Below are 20,889 nucleotides of genomic sequence, written 5' to 3'. Positions count from 1 at the left end.
TCATTTCCTCACCACCTTCCAGCCTCAGATCGCCATCTACTAGGCTGACTGTGCTCTCCATGTGCAGGATCCCCACTTATAAGTGATAAAGATACTAACACAAACGCAGCAGATGTAGCGAAGGTCTTGATATTTGTTCGGTATGATAGACAATTTACAAAACAAAAGCATTTTCCTGGTAGCCTCAGAGATAAAACTAGAAAACTATAATTTGGAGATTAAACAATTTTCTTTTTCTTTTCAAAACTGAGGCATAACTGACATGTAACATTATTATTAGTTTTGGATATATGACATAATGATTCAATATTGGTATACACTGCACAATGTCACCACAATAAGTCTAGTTAACATCCGTCACCAAACAGGGACCATTTTCTTTCAACAAGTAAAGAAGAAAGCCAGAATTCTCTTCTGATCTGTAACGAGACAAACAGATTTCCTATGACTAGGATGTCTGTATGTCTTGTTTAGCGTCTGGCCACACAACCATCCTGGGAATGCTGCGAGAGCGGCTTGAGATAAACTGGGATTTGCGGTCGATTCAGAAGAGGAGGGCCTGTGACCTTTCACTGTTTGGGTCCCACTGGTGGATACACTGCAACCTCTGTATCCACTTTAAGGAGAAAGCCTGTGACCCACACACAACAACTTCAGAACTGACCAACTATCATCTGTCCACTGGGTGACCTCTGCCATAAAACATCCTCCTAGAGACTTCACAGCTGCACTTTCTGACATACACTGACGAGAAAGTGACATGGGGTGGTAAGTATGCTTCAAACACACACACACACACCCCTACACGTGTGAGCCAAGATCCTCTCCACCAGGAATAAGAGGTTCTTGGATGCTGGGTGGGATGGTGGAGGGGGACAAGGTGGTCAGAGAAGGGTGCCAGGAGAAGAGGGCCAGGAAGAACCACCTAAATTATCAGCAGGGAAGGGCAAGTAGGAGGTTGTCAAATATCCAGAAAACAGAGAGAACTCCTTCTCCTCCCCCACAGCTCCCCGCTTCCAACTTACGAAGAAGGTGACTACGGCCGACACCACGGTTCAGCGCTATCATTAGCTACACGGGATTTATGGAGAGAACTGGACTGTCACTGGGAACTTCTATGGAAACGTGCTCCTCAGTGACAAACCAATCAGCTATGGGACAGGGCCCACCCCCACGCAGACAGCGGACAGGTGGGCAGCACTGCGTGTGACGGGCCCCGTACCCACCTCCATGTCCAGCTTGCTGACCCAGATGGGCAGGTTGGAGTAGGAGTGCAGGTTGAGGTCGTCCACGGCCTTCTGCACCCGGTGCAGGATCTCGGAGAAGGTCTTATGATCGTACACGCAAGTCTCCAGGGACCGCACTTCCAGGTCTATTTTCTCCTCAATAATCAGCAGATCGTCCACCTAAAGGAAGGGACGTTTAGTATTTAAAACACCCACTCACTCTGTTCCTTTATCTTGCGTATATTCTTCTCAATTAATACATGTCCGAGGCAGAGAAGTTCTTCCACAAATAGCTAACCCTATGTGTGGGTGCGAGAACACACCCGTGTCTCTGTGGAGGAAAGGAAATGTCTGGAAACAAGCAGCTTCCCCCGCTTGCCCGCCCCTGCTCCCGGGAAGAGTGACCTCTGACTGCCAGTTTGGGAGGAGGACAGCAACATGCTCTGCTCAGCACTTGCCCTCGCTGGGAGCCGGCCGCGCACCAGACCAGCGGACTCTGTCCTGCCCGCGGTGGCAGGCGTGGGGCCAGGAGGTGGCAGCTGGGCGAGGGTCTGGGGAGGAAGTCCAGGTCTGGGGCAGACTGGCCGCGAGCACCATGACTGCAGATCGAGAGCCCCTTCTCCATGCAGCTTTACCAGTAATAAAGCTCTCGTGCCCCTCACCTCTCTACTGGTTTCCTACCTGCACTCGGGCTGTCGCTTAACGGCTTCCCTAAAGCCGCAACACCATCCAGCAGCCAGGTGAGTGAAAGGCTGCTTTCTCCCTCTCAGCGGACTCGGCCCTAAGCTGTAGGGATCACGCGTGCCCTCTGTGGAGGAGCTAATGTGTTAACTGATTAGCCATCGCTGGTTTTAGCTCATTCCCCGGATGTGGAGGATGAAAGCAGAACACACCTTTTCTTGGAAGTTGAAGACAGTCTCCGCTAAGCGCTGCACGTAGGGGTCGAGCTTGTAGGACTCCCACACCAAGGCGATGCCCTCCGCGATCAGAGCCTGCACCTCCTTTTTCAGGCCCGCGACCAGCAGGGAGATGGTGTTGCGCTCCTCCACCTTCTCACACGTGCGTTCGTAAGTCCGAACGCTCTCGATCAGCGAGATGGCAAACGGGTAGAGCTGGTTTGCTTGGTGAGCCTTGTTCACAATCGCCAGCGGGACTCGGAAACCGAGCCACTTGAGGTTTCGCACTTCTTTGGAGAGTGTGATGATCTCGGGGAGGAAGTTAACCTTCAGCTTGAGGACGTTTCCGGACCGGCCCCGGACGCGCGTGCTCTCGATGGTGAAGATGCGGCCCGAGACACCCAGGTTGCGCTGCTGCACCTTGCGGGCCCAGTCGTCAAAGATCTCCTGCGTGTTGAGCTTCATGCGGAAGCTGTCTCCGTCCTGCTTCAGCTTCTGCCCCTCCACGTGGTTCTCCCAGCCCTTGCCCAGCACGTCCTCCACACGCTTCATGTAGGCCGTCAGCTGTCGGTCGATCTGCTTCGCCCAAATGATGGACCCCGACACTGGTGGCAGGTCGCGCACGTGGCTCATCTTACACGCCTGGCTCTGCGGGTACTGGACCTTGAACTTGTCGTGCAGAGACTCGATGTCGTCCTTCACACGCTGGATCAGCTGGGTCTGGTACTCGCGGATGGCCCCACGGATGTGAGGCCTGACAAACAGCGCGTTGAACCTGGAGAAAATCCTGAACATCTCATTGGCGTTCTTGGCCGTGCCGAGCTGATCTCGAAGGCGAGCGGTGATCCGGGTCTCCACCCTGTCGATCCTCTCGTCGTATCTCTTCATTGCAGCCTCCCAGGCCTCCGTGCCCTCTTTGGAGACGTCGAGCCCGTCCACTTCCTTGACGTTCTCGTAAGCGAGGTTGACCTCCTCTATGGCATTCGCGTCAGCGGCATCAAAGAGAACCTCGGCTACTTTCATGTCTTGGGGTTCGGGCACCTCTCCTTGGTTCTGCTGTGCAACTGCTGTGACCTGGAAGGAGAGGACTCGTAACCAAAAAGGTCTGCCAAACGAAGACTCATCCTGTTGCACACAAGCAGCACACACCACACAAAATGACCCGTCCACCACGTAGGTTCAACGTTTAGTCAAACATTTTACAAGTGCAACTCAACAAGACCACGTAAGACACTATATGGTATGTTTTAACTCTGTGCTGGAAAGATCTTCTGACAATGTAGTTTCTTTGCTTAAGCTAAAAGAACATGTCTTAAAACCTGGGTTTGGGGTTCTTCCCTCTTCAATGTTTAGACTATGATTAAAATTACACTGGAAAGCTCAGGAATTCACAGGAGTGCTATGTACAGACTTAGTATCCAACATGCTTTTCCTTTTTTTTTTTTTTAAACTTTAAATTATAATCCATCGGTCCACACCACAGCAGAGGGACAGATAAAGTGCTACAGTAACTGAGAAGAGTCCATTCAGTTCCCTTCATGCTACTGGAGAGACAACAGAGTACACACAGGATCTTTGGCTCAGGAAATGTGAAGACTTCCAGGCATGTCTCAGGCCCACACTCTCACAGAATTATAACGCTAGGCAGGGGTCTTGATCTGGGGTCCACAGATGCCTCGGATGAAACTCAGACAGTCTGTGAATTTGTTTGGGGAAAATCATTATTCTCACTAACTCCCTAATTACATCTAGCATTTCCTTCAGTTATGAACGTGGGCTGCAGCCACCGCTGTTCACAGCTCCGACTCTGTCATCAAGAAATCCTCATCACATTACAGTTGTACACATCCTAAGATCCTGTTTATGTTCACTGCTTCAAAACTATGGTATTAGTCCTGTCACGAGGTCTTGCTCTTTTACGTGTTCAAGGAGGAGCGCACAGATGACTAGATCACAATTTCAAAACTGCTGACAACTGTTTATTTGTAAACCCGTGCGTTTTACTTTATGTATTTAAAGACATTCTGAGGACTCCGGGTGATGACGGTGTAGGAGCAAAAACTGGGCACAGTGATTAAGCAGCCATTTCAGGACAACGGAAAACAAGCAATGGCAGCCAGCACCGTGAGCTGTGTTGTATCAGGTGAGAGCAGTGAGCTGCCGGCCGTCCGCCAGCTCAGGCAGGAACACCCGCAGCTTTGCAGGTGGGAGCACAACAGCAATAAGCCTGAAGGGGAGATTCTGGAAAAGACAGCCTGGCAAGGGCCGAGGTGCTAAATTACACGGACACACAGGAGAGCCTGGGGAGTCCTGCAAGAATGAAAAGTCTGGGCAGATTTACAACTTGCTGTCAACCAAGAATTCTAGAACCGGTGAAACTATCCTTCAAACATGAGAGTGAAATATTTTTCCCAATAAACAAGAAATGAAGGAAACTGTTGCCAGCAAACCTATGGAACAAGAAATACTAAAGCAAGTCCTTTAGGCTAAAGAGATAAGACAGCAGAGAGTAACTTAGGCCACAGGAAGGAATGAAGAGAACTGGAAAATATAAATCGGGGACAAACGTAAAAGACTGCATTATTATTTTTCTTTTCTTCTCCTGATTTTTCTAAGATATATATGACTGTTTAAAACAAAACTTGTAACGCTGTATTGCTGGGTTTACAATACATGTAATAGGTATGTAATATACATGTATGGGAAGAACAGTGTTATTTCCACTGTTATAAATGTGACAAGCAGGAGGAGACACGGCTACACCAGTTATGAGGTTCAGTCAGCACTGAGCACATCATGATAAATTAAAGATCTAGAGTAATCCCTAAAAAAGAAAATGCAAAGAAATACAGCTACAAGTCTATAGAGGAATTAAAATGATATACTAAAAATAACACAGAAGAAGGCAGTACAGGAGCAGAGAAACAACAAAAATGAGACGAATGGAAAACAAATAGCAAATGGCAGGTCTAAATCCAACCATATCAATAATTATCTTAAATGTGAACAGACTAAGTAGTCCAAAAGACCGTTCTGAGAATGTATGCCTGCACACCTGAGTTTATTATACATTTTACAAATGTAAAGGACGTACATATGCCCTATGGTTTACAAACAAAAAGAAAGCAGATAATGATCTTTTAAAACAATGATATCTGAGAAGAGGGACGTGGCAAAAAAGGGTTGAGACACCCTAGGCCAGAACGAATCAGCTCCAGTCTCAAGTCTCTCATGGACACAATAAAGAGTTAACATTTAAACCAACACACGCACATGTGTACATATAAATTAGTACCGCACTGAGTAAAAAGATGCTGAGGATGCGTTATTAGCAATCTGCTTCACTCTGAACAGCAGGCACTCCTAATCGGAGAATGAACCCTTCTAGACTGGATCCCCCCAAACCCAACTAACAGCTTATTACAAAATTTTCAAACTACAGGAGGGTAGAAGGAATTCTAGACTGAATACCCATATACTGCCACCTAGAGCCTATAATTAACATCAACCAATTAACATTGGCTCTATATTGGCTTTATCCTATACCTATCCACTTACCAACTCTTCTACCTATAAGTATTTCTGGACTGGGTTTTTTAAAGGGAGAAAAGCATTGGTGAAGAAGAGTGGTGACCTGAGAAGAGATAAAAAAGCACGAACAAAGAAAAGGAGTCATTTAATTCTTTTAATAAATCTGAGGCAAATGCAATCATTATCCACATTTTAGAGATAAGGGGTCTGGGGAAAAGGTTAAATAATGTGCCCCAGGCACGTGGCTAGTTCAACGGTGGGATTAGGATTTAAACCCACGAAGTGTGGCTCTGGGGTCCATGCAATCTGGGGATAGGGATCAATCGATGGAGAACGTTAAAGATTTGAACTGAAACACCATGATTCAGAATCACTAGATCTTAAAAGATTACAGTGACGGGTAAAAACGGAGCTCAAGAAGTACTTCACAGTATAAAACAGAAACAAGTAGTTAAATCTAAAAAAAAAAAAAAGAGAGAGAGGGTCATTCAAACAATGCACATACGAATTTTTAGAATGTGAATCACACCTGTGGCCTCAGGACCCTGACAATGACAGCTCTCAGCTGCTCGTGCTGACGTCTAAACTTCCTCATCTGGTCAAGGCGAGCCTGAAGCTTCCTGTGAGCAGGGTTGATTCGCCACACCATCTTCAGGTTTTCTTCCCTTTTCCTTTTGACAATGTCTCTCAACAACACCTGGAGTTTCTCGTATTCATCATCCCAAGTCTGAAAGACTTCAAAGCACGCGACCATAACCTGGCATATAATTTAAGAAAGGAAGTTTATTATCAAAGCATATTTTCATCTCAGTGCCCTCAGGTTGGTTTTCTGATATATTACAACTCACTTTTTCAAATTCTTCATAAGCAACATGCATCAGTTTTCTCGTGCCCAGCACTTTGAGTAACTGAGAACTCAAGTCTCTTGAAATCGCCTCCACCAAACGCAGTGCCCTCTGAATGGGGTATTTTGTGTTTCGGATCTTTCTCAGATGGGTGAAAATTGCAACAAGTGCCTGCCTTATCTTGTCCAGCTCAGTGGCAGACAGCAAGTCATTCAGAGGAAAATCTTTCATCAGAGGATTGTAGTCATTCACAGTTTCCAAAGCCTGTTTCAGACCTAGATTAACAGAGAAACAGTTAATGGTTTTCACACGAAGTGATACAACTATAATGTTATTATACGTCAGTTATACCGCAATGAAAAAAAAAGCAAAAAGATATTTCTTTTAGGTTTAAATACTGGTTAAGTAAACTAAAGTATATCCTCACAACAGAACATTTTGATGTTGCACAAGATTTAGTGACACAGAAATTGTGCTATTTGAAAGAAAAGAATGTTATTAACAAGATAATCCCAGTGTGGTCTCATTTTTGCTTTTTTAAGAATATCAGTCAACTCATATGCACTCCAAAGGCTATGAGTGGTAGCCCCAAAGATTTCATCTTTTTTTGCTTTCTATATTATCTAAACATTCTAGTAATATCACTTTAGTATTTTTTTAACATCTTTATTGGAGTATAATTACTCTACAATGGTGTGTTAGTTTCTGCTGTATAACAAAGCGAATCAGCTATACGTACACATATATGCCCATATCTCCTCCCTTTTGCGTCTCCCACTACTTTAGTTTGTTTGTTTTTTTTGCGGTATGCGGGCCTCTCACTGCTGTGGTCTCTCCCGTTGCGGAGCACAGGCTCTGGACGCGCAGGCTCAGCGGCCATGGCTCACGGGCCCAGCCGCTCCGCGGCATGCGGGATCTTCCCGGACCGGGGCACGAACCCGTGTCCCCTGCATCGGCAGGTGGACTCTCAACCACTGTGCCACCAGGGAAGCCCTACTTTAGTTTTAAAAAACTAGAATTTTATCATCCTTAAGAACAGCAAAATTTAAATTTTATACCCATGGCTCAAGTTAGAGGAATGTATTATGGACATGGAATCACAGAAAAACCTGGTTCCTGGTCTTTTTTTTTTTTTTTTTTACTTCCTCTGGCATAAAATTTACAAAAGAAATGTATTAGCAAAGAAATAAAGGTTTCAGAGGTATTAAAAAATTCAAGGTATACATTTCAGTACTAGTGAGTGCCCATATCCTAGTGAATGTATGCAGTATGATCAATAACTGGAAGGTTTCCACCCGGAATTTCCTCTAACATTTAAAATGTGGGCACCACAACCTTTTTTGGAGGGGAAGAAAAGGACGTGACAACTACTGCAGTCCTAATGACTTGTTCCAACACGTCTCTGGTGGGCACAGACTGGTAGAGCAACGTCCACCCATAGCCGGTCATTCCACATTTGTGTGCCTGGTACATGCTCATTCAACATCACTCCCCCTGCTGCCCGTTCAGAAAATAACTTTATCTTGACCACTTTTCAGAACAGGGAGGAGGGCAGAGAACAGAGCAAAGGGGCAGGTAAATAGCGGAAGAGAAAGTACTGACCAGCTCTCCTTCCACAGCCCTGTGGGCAAAGAACTTCTGCTTATCGTAAACCATGTTTCTGCTTGGATCGTCAAAAGCACACTTGACTTTACACTAAAAAAGTACAGCCTACTCAAGGAACCAAGTAACTGAGAAACAGGAGGGAAGCTCCCAGGGTCCCCTGTACTCATGCCTAGAAACTGGCTTATGTTCTTAAAACCCTGGAAGGGAAAGGGAGGTATGTGAGAAAATCATTTTCATTACCTAGAGCTGGGGGAAAGATGAGATAAGTTGCCGAGGAGTAAACAGTCAGGAAAGATGGTGCATCTATTAATTTTCATCACAAAACCCAGGTCAACAGCTTATTGATCAGACTATCAGCTCTAGTTTTTACCTGTGTCAGTGTCGAAGCTGACGGTGGCATGGAAACGCTTGCCATGTTTCAAGATATCCAGAGTCAGAAGAACTTCTGGGCTCTCTCGTTTCTCCTGGATGCGGTATAACGCACGTTCCAAGTTTAGCCAAAAACTAATTTCCTGTAAGGCAGTTCCTGAGGCAGGATCTCGATCAAGTTTGGTCACCTTAAATATAAAATAACATTCAAGAGTATTCAGCATTTAAACAAAGGTAAAAAACACACCGTTAACTAAGAACATGCATTATAATTTAGTTTTTGTATTTCAAGCAGATTTCCTTCCTTGTATTATAAGCGGTTTAGTTTGAAATCAAAGGTCTGGACTTCCCTGGAGGTTCACTGGTTAAGACTCCACGTTCCCTCTGCAGGGGGTGCGGATTCGATCCCTGGTTGGGGAACTAAGATGCTACATGCCACAAAGTGCAACCAAAAAAGAAAAAAAAAAAAAGAAATCAAAGGTCTGAGACAGCTGAGATTAGTGCTCTCTCAGGGATGGTATTTAAACCATGTCACAAGGCACCCTGACCATTCCACTCCACTTGGGCCCACATTAATCCTCCACTGAGCATTCCTGGGACCAGTGGGAGGTACTGCTAACAGTCATCACAGAACTCACCTCATTGACAAGAACTTGGACCAGTTTTCTCACAGATATTAAGGAGTAAAGCATTTTACATGATATTTTCAATACTGTGCTCTTACTTTTTGAATTTCTCGGATCCAGCGGTTAACTCCAGATTGTAACTGATTGAGAAAAGTTGGGTCTTCAACCTTATCTCCAAAGTCTGTAACTTTTGGCTTTTCTCCACGCTCATAACACTGTTTTGCAACATTTGTAATAATTGGATGAATGGGCAGGCTGATCTCTGGAATTTCAATATTCTGCTGCAGGTGAAGGAGTCCCATTTCAAGTTCTGCAATCTTTTTTTCAACTGAAGGAGCCATTTTATCACCATCCCTAAAAAGACAGGAAATACCTCAAACTTTAGTGCGCTACTGGTCTCCAAAGAGATTCTATTATTTCAGGTCTGTCAAATATTAATAATATACATTTTATTAATGCAACAGATTTACATCCTCTTGGTTTACTAGCTTTTCCCTCCCAATTTCTGAATTTTACATCATCTTCCACAGTGTGTTGTGAACATTAAGTAAAATACGGCATTCAAACTAATGAAGGAAAAATGGTTTTTACCTGTCTGCCTTGCCAGACTCTCTGATATAGGACTTAAAAAAAGGAGCCACTGCATTGCTAATGAAAGAGTGCAAGGTTTCATACGGCGAGTCTTCACTGAGTGTGAGGACTCGGAGCTGGGAAGATACTGGCTTGTCTGCATCAATCACTGGAGTTCGTTTAATGAATGCCAAGCTGAAAGAACGGAAAAGAAGAAATTAGAACAAAGAGTCTCATTCTTCATCAGTTTTAATAACTGCAGCCTTCTTTGTGTTGCATGCAAACTAAAAATTCATTTGAATGTTTTAATTTTAAAATCATATTAGGAATAGACGAAATTGTTGCTTTTCTAATAGTGAAATACATTGCTTCTCTTTCTTTACTCACCTATGTGAGAACTAGCAAATCAAGGTTAAGGTTATAACATGTGACCATGAAAGCAGACCAAGTTAGTTTATCTCATATGGGGGTTGAGTTCATAACCTTGCCCTCAGGAAAACTAACCTCCCTAGCAATTGCAAGTTACAAGCCCCGATTAACTTAAATCTGATCTCATAATAATTTGTCCCATTCATTTATGGCATTGAATCACATGTCAACTTGACTAAACAAAAGTCACCTGCAAGTTGAAGTGACGAGAGAACATTCCAGGCCCCTACAGCCTGGCCTAAACCAACCCTCCCAGTTTCATCTCCTGCTACGCACCCCCTACCCGACCTGAGACACCCTTTAAACTACATGGTCCATTCTCTAAACTTCATGTGCTTTTGTGTAGTTGCTTAAGAAACCTATATTCATCTGTTGAAATTCCAAGTAACCCCAAAACCCAACTCCAGCATCACTTCTCCCCTGGGGCCATCCCTAAGCAGAAGCAATCTCCCCAGTCTTCGTTTTTCATGGTATTCTACACCTTTAAGATTTTGCCAAGTATTACAGCTACCTGTAATATTACCTGTATTACCTGCCATCCTTTCTCCCAAAAGACCATAAACTTCTTGGGAAAAGGAACTATGTTTTATTCCTTTGCACACCTACTGCTGTATCTTACACATAACAGGTGCTCAAAGGTGGTTGAATTAACAACTTCAACAGAAGCAATATTCGAATTTTCCAGTTCTCATATTATGTGTATGTACTTTATACATAATACTTCACATTATTCTAAAAAGTCAGTGAAGCTTCCTGATGTGACACGCTGAGAAGGAACACAGTCACAGTAGTATTCCTGCTGAAAATGTGCAACTTGACTGTAACCATGGAGAAACATCAGACAGATCCAATGGAGGGGCAGTCCCTCAAACTACTGGCCTGCACTTATCAACAATGTCAATATCATCAAAGACACAGAAAGAAAGACACAGAATTGGATTCTGGATCATGGGAGAAATACTGTAGGGGACATTACTGAGAAAATATGAATATGTACTATACCTAGAGTAATACTGTACCAAAATTTCTGGAACTTGAAGACTGTACTGAGGCTATGAACAAGAATGTTTTTGTTCTTAGGAAATGCTGCAAAGTATTTAGGGATAAAGGGGCAGGTTGTCTATAACTCTCAAATGGTTCAGGAAAAAAAATGATGATGCAAACATGGCAAATGTTAACTGACATCTGGGAGTTCTACATGCTATTCGTGCAACTCTTATAAGCTTGAAATTATTCAAAATAAAAAGTTTTTAAAAGCCAATGCAAAATAAACATTTACTCATTTGAATATGAATATGTCTACTGGAGTATAAACTGGCACAAGCTTTTCAAAAGGTGGGAAATCTGGTAACACACATTAAACACTTCAGTGATGCATCGCATCTGAACCAGTAATGCTATCTTTAGGGATTTATCCTAAAAAGAATCAGACTGCTATCTATGAATGTTTACTACTTACTTATAATAATGAAAACTCAGGTATACTCTGAGAGCATTATTAGATATGCTAAGTACATTATGGCTCAAACCTAGAATGGATGATGCCATGATATGGCAATTAAAATAAAAATATTTTAGATTTTATACTGACTTGGAAATCCTCTTAATTTGAATAAATAAAATCAAAGATAAGAAACTGAATTAAAGAGCAGAAATCTTCTGAGTGTTTTCTTAGTATCTCTGTCTGAGTCGATTAGGATTTACATTTAATCCTCACAAGTTTATAGTCCACAATAATGGTATATTCATGCTACTCACCTATTGGACTTAACTCCATAATGAATGTCTATGTTGATGTTATAGGAAATAAATTCTTTTTCTTCTTCTCCTTCATCACCAACATCCTCTACAAATCATAATAAATATTCTATCAAATTCATGTCAGTATTCCAATTTTTAATTTGTCAACTGTTCAGAGCGCGAGGAGCCTCACCCCAAGCCCAGCCTGACGTTTAAACCCCTACGTGACTTGGCTCTACCTAATTCTCCCTTCTACCCATTTTTTCTGACTGCTGACCCAGGCACTTACTTGCTGTGGGATCTTGGGCAAGGTTCTTAACTTCTTGGCATCTCCGTTTCCTTGTTTGTAAACTGGGGACGCACTGGCAAGCCTGGGTCTGCCTAGAGCGGGCCCTGGCCCCAGGGCGGTGCTAGGTGGTGTCCATAAGGCCAAGTTCTCCCCACCGCCTCCCAGCAGTCTCATCCCCTGTGCTCCAGTCACAGAGGTCGCTTCCCACCCCCAGCCCCAGGGTATTCTGCTCAGGTGTCTACTCAGCGCTTTCTATGGGACAGGCATTACTTTAGGCGCATCACGCATCTACCCCTCACGACACGACACTATGGGGCTTGGCATGACTAGTATTATTCTTATTTTCCAAGCAAGGAATGTAAGTAAATTGCCCTCAGACATGTGACTGGAAAGGGACAGAGTGAAAATCCAGACGTCGGACTCCAAACCCCGGGTCCTCACCAGTACGCAGCCCGCCCCCTTCCCTCCTTAAGGCCCCTACAGGGAAACCCCCATCAAGAGAACCGCTATCAAGAAACATCCCCAGGTCACCAAGGGGGCATTCACCTGGCTGTCCCCTTTGCCCTTATAGCGCTTTCAGAGCCTGCTCTGGGGTCAATTTATGAATACAGCAGTAATTTGAAAAAGCTTACTGGAATTTGATACTAAGATGACTCAAGATGCATGTGAATAAAATTTCTAGGTAGTTAAAAATGAAAATTGAAAAATTAATATAAAAATCATAAAAATGGGACGTAATACAAACCTCTAGATCTAGTACTAATCAGCTAGATGGGTACACCCTCTAGTTGAATTATCTTTGGTATGACATACTGTATGGAATAACTGCATTAGCAAAAATTAATATTGAAGGATGAATCTAACTTGATATGTACGATTTGCTTTCACTTCTAAGTCATGGTGTAATAACAAAGGCAGTAGGCTTAACTAAGTGATCTCGGGAAAGTCATTTTTCTTCCTCTCAGCTTCAAATTCGTAAAACGTAAAAGGAACAACAGAGGAGGGGGTGGGATATTAAATTAGGTGGTCTACAAGGTTTCTATAAATGCTAAAAACTATGAGCAAAAGCTATTTGCTTCTTTCATTTTAAGATGAGACAAATACAAAATTCACACTAAAAGAATATAAAATATTAGTATATTTATTTATACATATATAAATATATATTTATCAAGACAATAACTCTTCCAAAATGTTGTTTTCAGTATAATTTTAGGAAGGAGAGGAGTGGGTGGCGGAACATTTTCCATGCCAGTGACTTCCTGGCTGTTTTTAAAAATTACTAACTACCTGAAAAAAAACCCCAAACCAACCAACCGAGTTTTCTAACTACTGAAATGTGGACATACCACAAGATAAGATAAATCATACTGCCTGAAACCAATCAAACATATAATTGCAATCTGTAAAACACAAAAACAAAGAGTATAAGGAAATACCCCCAAACTAAAATAGTTGTCAGGGTGGTGGGATTATGAAATATCTTTTCCCTTGATTTTTGGAACTTTCAATAATGCTGTTCTATGATTTATATAAAATATGTCATTAAGATAACACCCAAACAATAGACAATAAAAGTAACATTCTATAATCACCAAAGGAAATTACTAAGTAAAAAATATGGTGTAACTTTGAATCATATCTTCCTCCCGGACAGAGCGGCATCCTCTATACAAATAAAATTATATAGAAAACATGCCGACTGGACACAACATCTAACCACATCCCCAGCACATCCTAATGCAAACAGGGTTAAAGGAACTGGGCAGCAGGCCAGGCGATGAGTCACGGCTATCTCGGGACCACTGTGAACGCCCAGCCCAGCCCAGCCCAGCCCGCGCTAGGACTAACACTGCAATGCAGCAGGAGACGGCTGGGGCTCGGGAATGCACACACGATGACATAATCCTCAGACATGGGTATGCAAAATAGGTGTCCTCTACTGCTCTGTAAAATTCTAACTTCCTTTGATGACAGTAATGTATGCAAGTCATCATTAGTATCAGCCATAGATTACATTTTGGATTAGTTTTTTAACGCTATTCCCCATACATACGAAGATCATACAAAGTCTGAGGATGTCCGACTCCCATTATAAAGAACACATGACACTGTTTTATAAACTGCCAAACAATTTAAACTTTCCTGTCTCTTTATAAATTATTATATTTTCCAAATAACAATAATTCTATTTCTGCAGAAACTTTTTAAAAAAAATTGTTTAAAGGAGGAGAGAAAGACAACAGTCCATTCCTAACAAAGAGGGTACTAATCCTGCTATATTAGAGGCTTATATACGAACACAATCTGCACATCTATCAGGTAATACCACTTTCGGTAAAGTTTGAACCAGTTTCCTAATGATGCTAAAGTTACTGGTTAATACACAACAGACCGATACTGTGCTGCCTATTAACACATTCAGGGAACTAAAATACCAGCACAGAAAGTGCTGCGCCCGACTCTCGGGTTCCCGTGCTGCAAGCCATACTGATACACAGGACAGCGCCCGGTGGACATTTCTTTGGTTAACTTCTGAGAGTTTATCAAATTTCTAGAGATGTTCAAAATGTCATTTAGCACTATTCTGCATACGCTTCTATTCAAAGATGAATGTATTTCAAAGTACGAGTGATTTGTATCATTACATTGTGAATTAGGTGAGCAATGCGCCTCATTTAATGAAATACAAACAGATGCACATTCAATCACCTTAAGACTCATAACACCTCTCCTGGGTAGATGGGTATGTGTCCGCAGACTGGTGAACAGGCAACTGGAAAAGGGCGAGGGGAGGCTGCCGGCTCCCCTGCCCTTGGTCATCCCTCCCTCCCTCTCCCCTCCCAACGTTCTCCAGCCACAGGGCAAGCGTGCTCTCAAGCTAGCAAACGAAGCCAGTCATTTTCTTTGGCCAGAGGACATGTTACGTGCTCCTGGCTCTCTTTACCTTTCCCTTTCTTTTCCCTTTAAAATCCAAGCAGGCTCCTAATACCACATTACTCTGGCCGATCGCTGTCGTACACGCCTCCCAGTTCTCCCGTGGTCGCTCTAGCTCTCCGCTTTCCCATCCCTGGTACTTCCTCCAGCCACCCTGACGTCCACCCGCCCTCCTGTCCTCCTTCTGAGGCTGTGACTTCTTCGCACCCACTCCCTGCCCTGCACAAGGCTGAGAGCGTGGTGAGGGTCTCGGGTCTTCTCTTCCATCCATAACATTGCTGGGAATTTGAAAGGAGGGTTGAACCCCATGTAATCCTTGTACACAAGGTAAAACTGGGGCTCCTCCTGACATTTCCAGAAAAAAAGAGAAGGAAGTGAAAAAAACTAAGTCGGTAATGCCTAAAGGATTTAAGGCTTCATGCTTTTTAAGGCTAACACTAATACAAAAGAAATAATTGCTATGAAGTTAAGTGAAAACAAACACTCCTATCCAATGGATACCAAGGAATTCAACAGAGAAATTAGTTCTTCGGTTTCAGAATTCTTCTTAAAACATCCTTTTCCTCACTGGGTCTTAAAATCCTGCGGTTTTGGTTTCCTCACTCACGACAGAGGCGCTGGACTAAGTCTCTCCCACCGTTCCCAGCCTGATACTCCACGATGCTGAGAGACGAGATTTCCATCTGTCTTCACTTTTTAAAAAGAAGTAATGACTGCTTTCCCTTTCCTGTACATGAATTCCACTCACAATGAAACACCTCACTTTGGAAAGCATCTTGCTGCAGACCGCTTTGTCCTACAGAGGGTGGGGGGCCCACCTACAGCATGACAGGGCAGCAAGGCCCCAGGCGGGTGGACTCCTGGCCCAGTGCTCCAAGACAGTGCCGTGTCCCAGCAAATGTTTCCTATTAATTTATTAATCATTTTATTAACCATTTTGGGGTCTAAGCCAGAAATGAATACTTTTTAATCATCCATCTACTACCTTTCTTCTCTTTTTAGGGAAATTAAGTCCTCAGAAAAATAATGTTTAAAACTCCACAGAAACACTCCCCATACCCCGCCGTAGGCCACCACGTCTCTAGGAAGCTGGGTCCTGTGAGGAGCCCTGGCTTCATTCCAGGCAGGAGTCTTCCAGACTCCAGCCATCTCTGCACTAACGAAGAGAGGGTAAAACCCCCTGAACTATGTGCGTCAGGAACAACTAAAATCCCAAGCTTCGGGTAAGCACCGACTAAAGGCAGCCACTACTTCCAGTCTTAAAGACGAAGCTCCAAGGGTAACACATCTGAGTGGAACAAAACCGAACCAAAACCGCACAGCGCCCGTTCCCAGCCTGGTCCCAGACAAGCCCTGGAACCACCACTCCAGCAGCTGCAAACCGCAACATCCTTACTGGTCCCTACCTTCACCACCCAACCTTTCACGGGACAGAACACACCCCAAAATGCACTTCAGGTCAAAAGCGCTACAAAAGTGTCATTAACATCGAAATATGCCTACCACGTAGGGATCACCTACCTGGTCACACTTTTAGAAGTCCGCTATGAGGAAAATAATTTTCTATAGGCCAGGAATTACAGGAAGGAGATTTCTCTTTTTAAAATGGGGAGCTACAATTTAACATTCCCTTTCACCAACTCTTCACTATCAAAATTAACTGTTAAGGGGACTTCCCTGGTGGTCCAGTGGTTAAGACTCCGCGCTTCCACTGCAGGGGGCATAGGTTAGATTCGATCACTGGATGGAGGACTAAGATCTCGCATGCCTCGCGGTGTGGCCAAAAAAATAATAATGATAAACTGTTATAGTCACAACCTTTATTCTACACTTTAAAGAAGGCTCTACTTTAACAAAAAAAAGTTTAAAGCTAGCTGGAGTACTTAAAAATACATACAGAGATAGACCTTCATATAAAAAAAAGCTTCTATATTCAATGTGTTTGGAACATTCTTTCCATAAAAAAGGGGGGAAGAGGGGGGAAGATAAAGTAGAAGTAACTTCTGTTCATTAAATAAATTATACGACTTCATTGTTGGTGGCGGTCTTTATTCAGTTCAAACCATTCAGATTTATTCTCCATATCATAATGCAAGCCTGCCTTTTCACTGTAAATAACTACTGGATGTTCATATTTGATTAAATGTGCAAATGGCAATGTTAACTCATAAAAACCAGCCCTCCTTCTAAGTGACCCGGGTTAACACTTATATCTAAATTATGCTAGTGTAGCCAGGATGCTAATAAGACTGATGGGACCACATAGTTTTTCCTCAGATTTTTGTAAGTGAAAAATAAGTTAAGACAGGTTGAATTACTAGAAATACTTCCAGGACTTTTATAAATCCAGGAATGAGATAGGATTTCAATTGCAGACAGTCTCATTACCTAGTCAACATTCAAAAGTGCAAGTCATTATGGAGCCAAGATTTGGACGCGTGGATACTCGTTTTGCTGAAAGGAGAAAATGTACCCATCAAGAACACAGAGGTGATTTGCACCAGAAAGCATTCAACAGAAATAGGGTCCCCCTCCAATAATTTTAGCAAAGTTCAATTCTAAGGTGTTTGAGAAAAGTGAATCACTGAGGAGCACTCTAGAAGCAAAGAACAAAACCTACAATTGTTTTCTGTAAGAAAGAAACTGAGACCTAAGGTAGAAATCACTGATTTCAAAACAAAAACCGTGCAATGAAAATATGATCAAGAATCAGCCAAGGTAAGGCTACTCAAAATACAATACCAATGCAGATGAAAATGTATTTTAATAAAATAATGTATATTCATTAAAAAATAACAAGACAGATACCAAAATGCCGACAGTGGTCATAGCCAGGTCGAAGGGTCCCAGGTGACTTTAATTTTATCTGTATACTTTAATTTTCTATTGTGACTATATACTTTTTTGAAAGAAAATAGATGAGTTAAAAAAAATTTTTTTTAAACAGTAGTGGTGTCCATGCAAGAAAACAACCCCAAACATAAAAGAAAACCCTAAACAACTTTAAGACTCTAAATATGCCTGGATGGCTTATTTGCTTTGAACATTCCTTGTGGATCTAAGAAAAATACTCTCTCACACTCGCTGACCCTCCTGCAGAGGCCAATGCTACAATGAAGCATCTCCTGAGTAGGAGAAGCCTTTGAAAGAAACAAACTGTCTGCAAGAAACTAAGTGTGTGTAGGGGTGAGAGGGGAGCGGTGAGGCAGATAGCTGAGATTCTCTTACTGACAGAACCATACATCTTTTGAGATTGTAAGAAGCTTGTCTCCGAACACTTTCAGACAATGCCCGGTCCTTGGTGCTAAGCTAGCATTTACCTGGACATCATCCTTGGCTTGCCGGATGCACGGTGCCGCCACACCCATACATGCGCTGTCAAATACGCTCGCCACTGGCTACAAAACGGTCTGAAAGCATGAAGGGGAAGCCCTCCCTGAAGGTAAGCTCCACTCTCAAGGGAACCTAGGCTTGCTTTGGGGAGGTCACTAGAGGAGACTGCGGGAACATGCAAACCTTTGGTCCCGTCTCTTCACGAGGTGCCTAACCTAAGTCTCTCTCCTTTTAAGATCTGTAAAATAGATTCAAAGACCATGGGGTCATCATTAGGGTCTAAGCATCACACAAATACAAGGCATGATGAAGGAAAACAAGCAGTGGGCTGGACACTGAGATGTCGAGTCTAGCCTAGGCAGTAGGATTAGCTGGTGTGACCTTGGGGCAGTCACTTCGACCGAGCCTCAGTTTTCTCGCGTCTGAAGTGGGCAGAGGCACCCACTCAGCAGGGACAGCATGAAGTCCAAGAGGGAGACCTGCGTGCGCTATCCACCTAGAACAGTGATGCCCCGCTCGCAGCCGGGGCTGTCACTGTCACTCCTCGGGCCTCGGCATCTGGGTCCGCACAAGGCAGAGGCCGGGATGCCCGCCGGTCAGGGCTCCCCCAGCTCCGGCTCGCCAGTATCTCCCCCTACACCCGGACGACCGAAGGACCACAATCCAGGCTGCCCCCGGCGCCGCCCCTGACACATCCCTCCCGAGGCCGGCCTGGCCTGGACACAAATCGAAACCGAAAAGCCCATGTGACATTGGAGGCCGGGATGCGGCCTCCGCCCGCGCTCAGCCCGGGAGACGCTGTCTCCACCCAACTCGGCCATCTTGAGGCCGAGCTGACAAAGCGATCCCATTGTTGCCGGTGACGGCGAGGCTGGGCGCCCTCCTCCGTCCCCGCGACCCGGAAGGGGGCACCCTGGGGCCCTGGCGGCAAGGGGTGTGGCGGGAGCGAGGCGGGGCGCCGGGGGACCCACCGCAGCCCCGGCCCCGCACCTTTGAGCGTGGAGCGCTCCACCAGGACCGTGTGCACCTGCGGGTCCGAGAGGAACTTGCGCATCTGCTCCAGGGCGCTCTTCTCCTCCAGCGCCGCCTCGAGCGCGGCCGGGGCCTCGCCGCCATCCTCCAGCAGCAGCGGCACCAGCTTGCGCAGGTGCTTCTGCAGCACCGACACGTCGGCCACGTTCTGCACTGCCGACACCTCCAGGCCGGCCGAGCCGTCCTCGCCGCCGCCCCCGGGCTCCGACATGGCGCCGCGCTCGGGACCCGCAGGCAGCGCTGAGAAGGCGGCCGCGACTCGGCGCGAGAGCGAGCGGGCGGACGCACGAGAGAAACGAGCAGCACAAGCCGACCGCCCGCTAGCCCGCTGCCGACTGAGGAGAGGGAGCGCCGGCTCCTCCCTAAAGGCCGCCGCCCGCCGACCCCGCCCCGCCGCCGCCGCCGCCGCCCGCCTCCCGCTGCCCGCGGCCGGCGCCCGCCGCAGCCACTGGGCCCCCTCAAGGTACCGACGTCACGACGTCGGGCTCAGGCGGCCCGGGTGACTCCGCCGCACAGCCTTCTGGGACTCGTAGTTCCAGGGCTGGGCGGGGCTCCGCAGTACCCACACCTCAAGCCCTAAAGGTGGGAACTTGCGGGGGGCGGTGAGAGGTGGTCAGGGACTACGTCTGTCCTGTTCACTGCTGTGGACTCAGCGAACAGCACAGAGCCTGAGACACTGCACTAATACTGAATGAATGAATGGTGTTAACGAGCTAACGTGTTTTGAGCACTTAGCCTGTGCCTGACATTGTTCTAAGCACTTACCCTTTGTAGTTTCTTCGAACGAATGAATGACTACGATGTGTTGAGCTAGAATATAGTCATCTGTGTTATTAAATATACATAGGGAGACTGCGGATCTTTTTCAGAGGGAGAGGAGATGAGGGAAGTGTCACATTGCTAGGCTGGAAAGAGGGAGGCTGGGAGGGGACATTCCCAGAGCAGGAAGCAGCTTCTGCAAAAGCAGAGAGGCCTGACTGCAGGAGCGATGTACTGGAAAGCCAGGAGGTGACACCTGAACGGTGGGGTGAAGCCTGGCTGTTGTAGGTTCTGGTTACCAATGGCAAAATAATTTCCCCCAGGGGCTTCCCTGGTGGCGCAGTGGTTGAGAGTCCGCCTGCCGATGCAGGGGACACGGGTTCGTGCCCCAGTCCGGGAAGATCCCACGTGCCGCGGAGCGGCTGGGCCCGTGAGCTACGGCCGCTGAGCCTGCGCGTCCGGAGCCTGTGCTCCGCAACGGGAGAAGCCACAACAGTGAGAGGCCCGCGCACCGCAAAAAAAAAAAAAAAAAAAAAAAAAAAAAAAATCCCCCCAGAATGCCGTGAGGACCACGGGGGAGACCTACAAGCATCCACCTAGAACAGCAGCCGGGGCTGACGCTGTCATTCCGATGGCCTCAGCATCTGGGTCCACACAAGGCAGGGACCGCCGTGCCTGCCCAGTAAGTTTCCCCCCAGCTCC

General features: G+C 45.3%; 1 protein-coding gene across 1 annotated transcript in view; it reads right to left on the bottom strand.

Annotated features, from left to right (window-relative positions):
- The window catches only part of DYNC1H1 (dynein cytoplasmic 1 heavy chain 1), a 66,446-nt gene extending 46,670 nt beyond the window's left edge, over positions 1-19,776 (bottom strand). Inside the window, exons 1-9 of the mRNA XM_081230051.1 lie at positions 19,387-19,776; positions 11,856-11,943; positions 9,690-9,863; positions 9,197-9,452; positions 8,474-8,660; positions 6,502-6,773; positions 6,183-6,410; positions 2,120-3,196; positions 1,227-1,406 (exon numbers count right to left, since the gene is read on the bottom strand). Coding sequence (XP_081086177.1) covers positions 1,227-1,406; positions 2,120-3,196; positions 6,183-6,410; positions 6,502-6,773; positions 8,474-8,660; positions 9,197-9,452; positions 9,690-9,863; positions 11,856-11,943; positions 19,387-19,639 — 2,715 coding nt within the window. The 5' untranslated portion in view covers positions 19,640-19,776. The remainder of the gene's footprint in view (positions 1-1,226; positions 1,407-2,119; positions 3,197-6,182; positions 6,411-6,501; positions 6,774-8,473; positions 8,661-9,196; positions 9,453-9,689; positions 9,864-11,855; positions 11,944-19,386) is intronic.
- Between the last annotated feature and the right edge of the window lie 1,113 nt (positions 19,777-20,889).

The sequence above is a fragment of the Mesoplodon bidens genome (assembly GCF_964165515.1).
Source record: "Mesoplodon bidens genome assembly, chromosome: 3".
Lineage (NCBI taxonomy): Eukaryota > Metazoa > Chordata > Mammalia > Artiodactyla > Ziphiidae > Mesoplodon > Mesoplodon bidens.
Note: the sequence above shows the minus strand (reverse complement) of the source record. Positions and strands in the feature narration are given on the sequence as shown.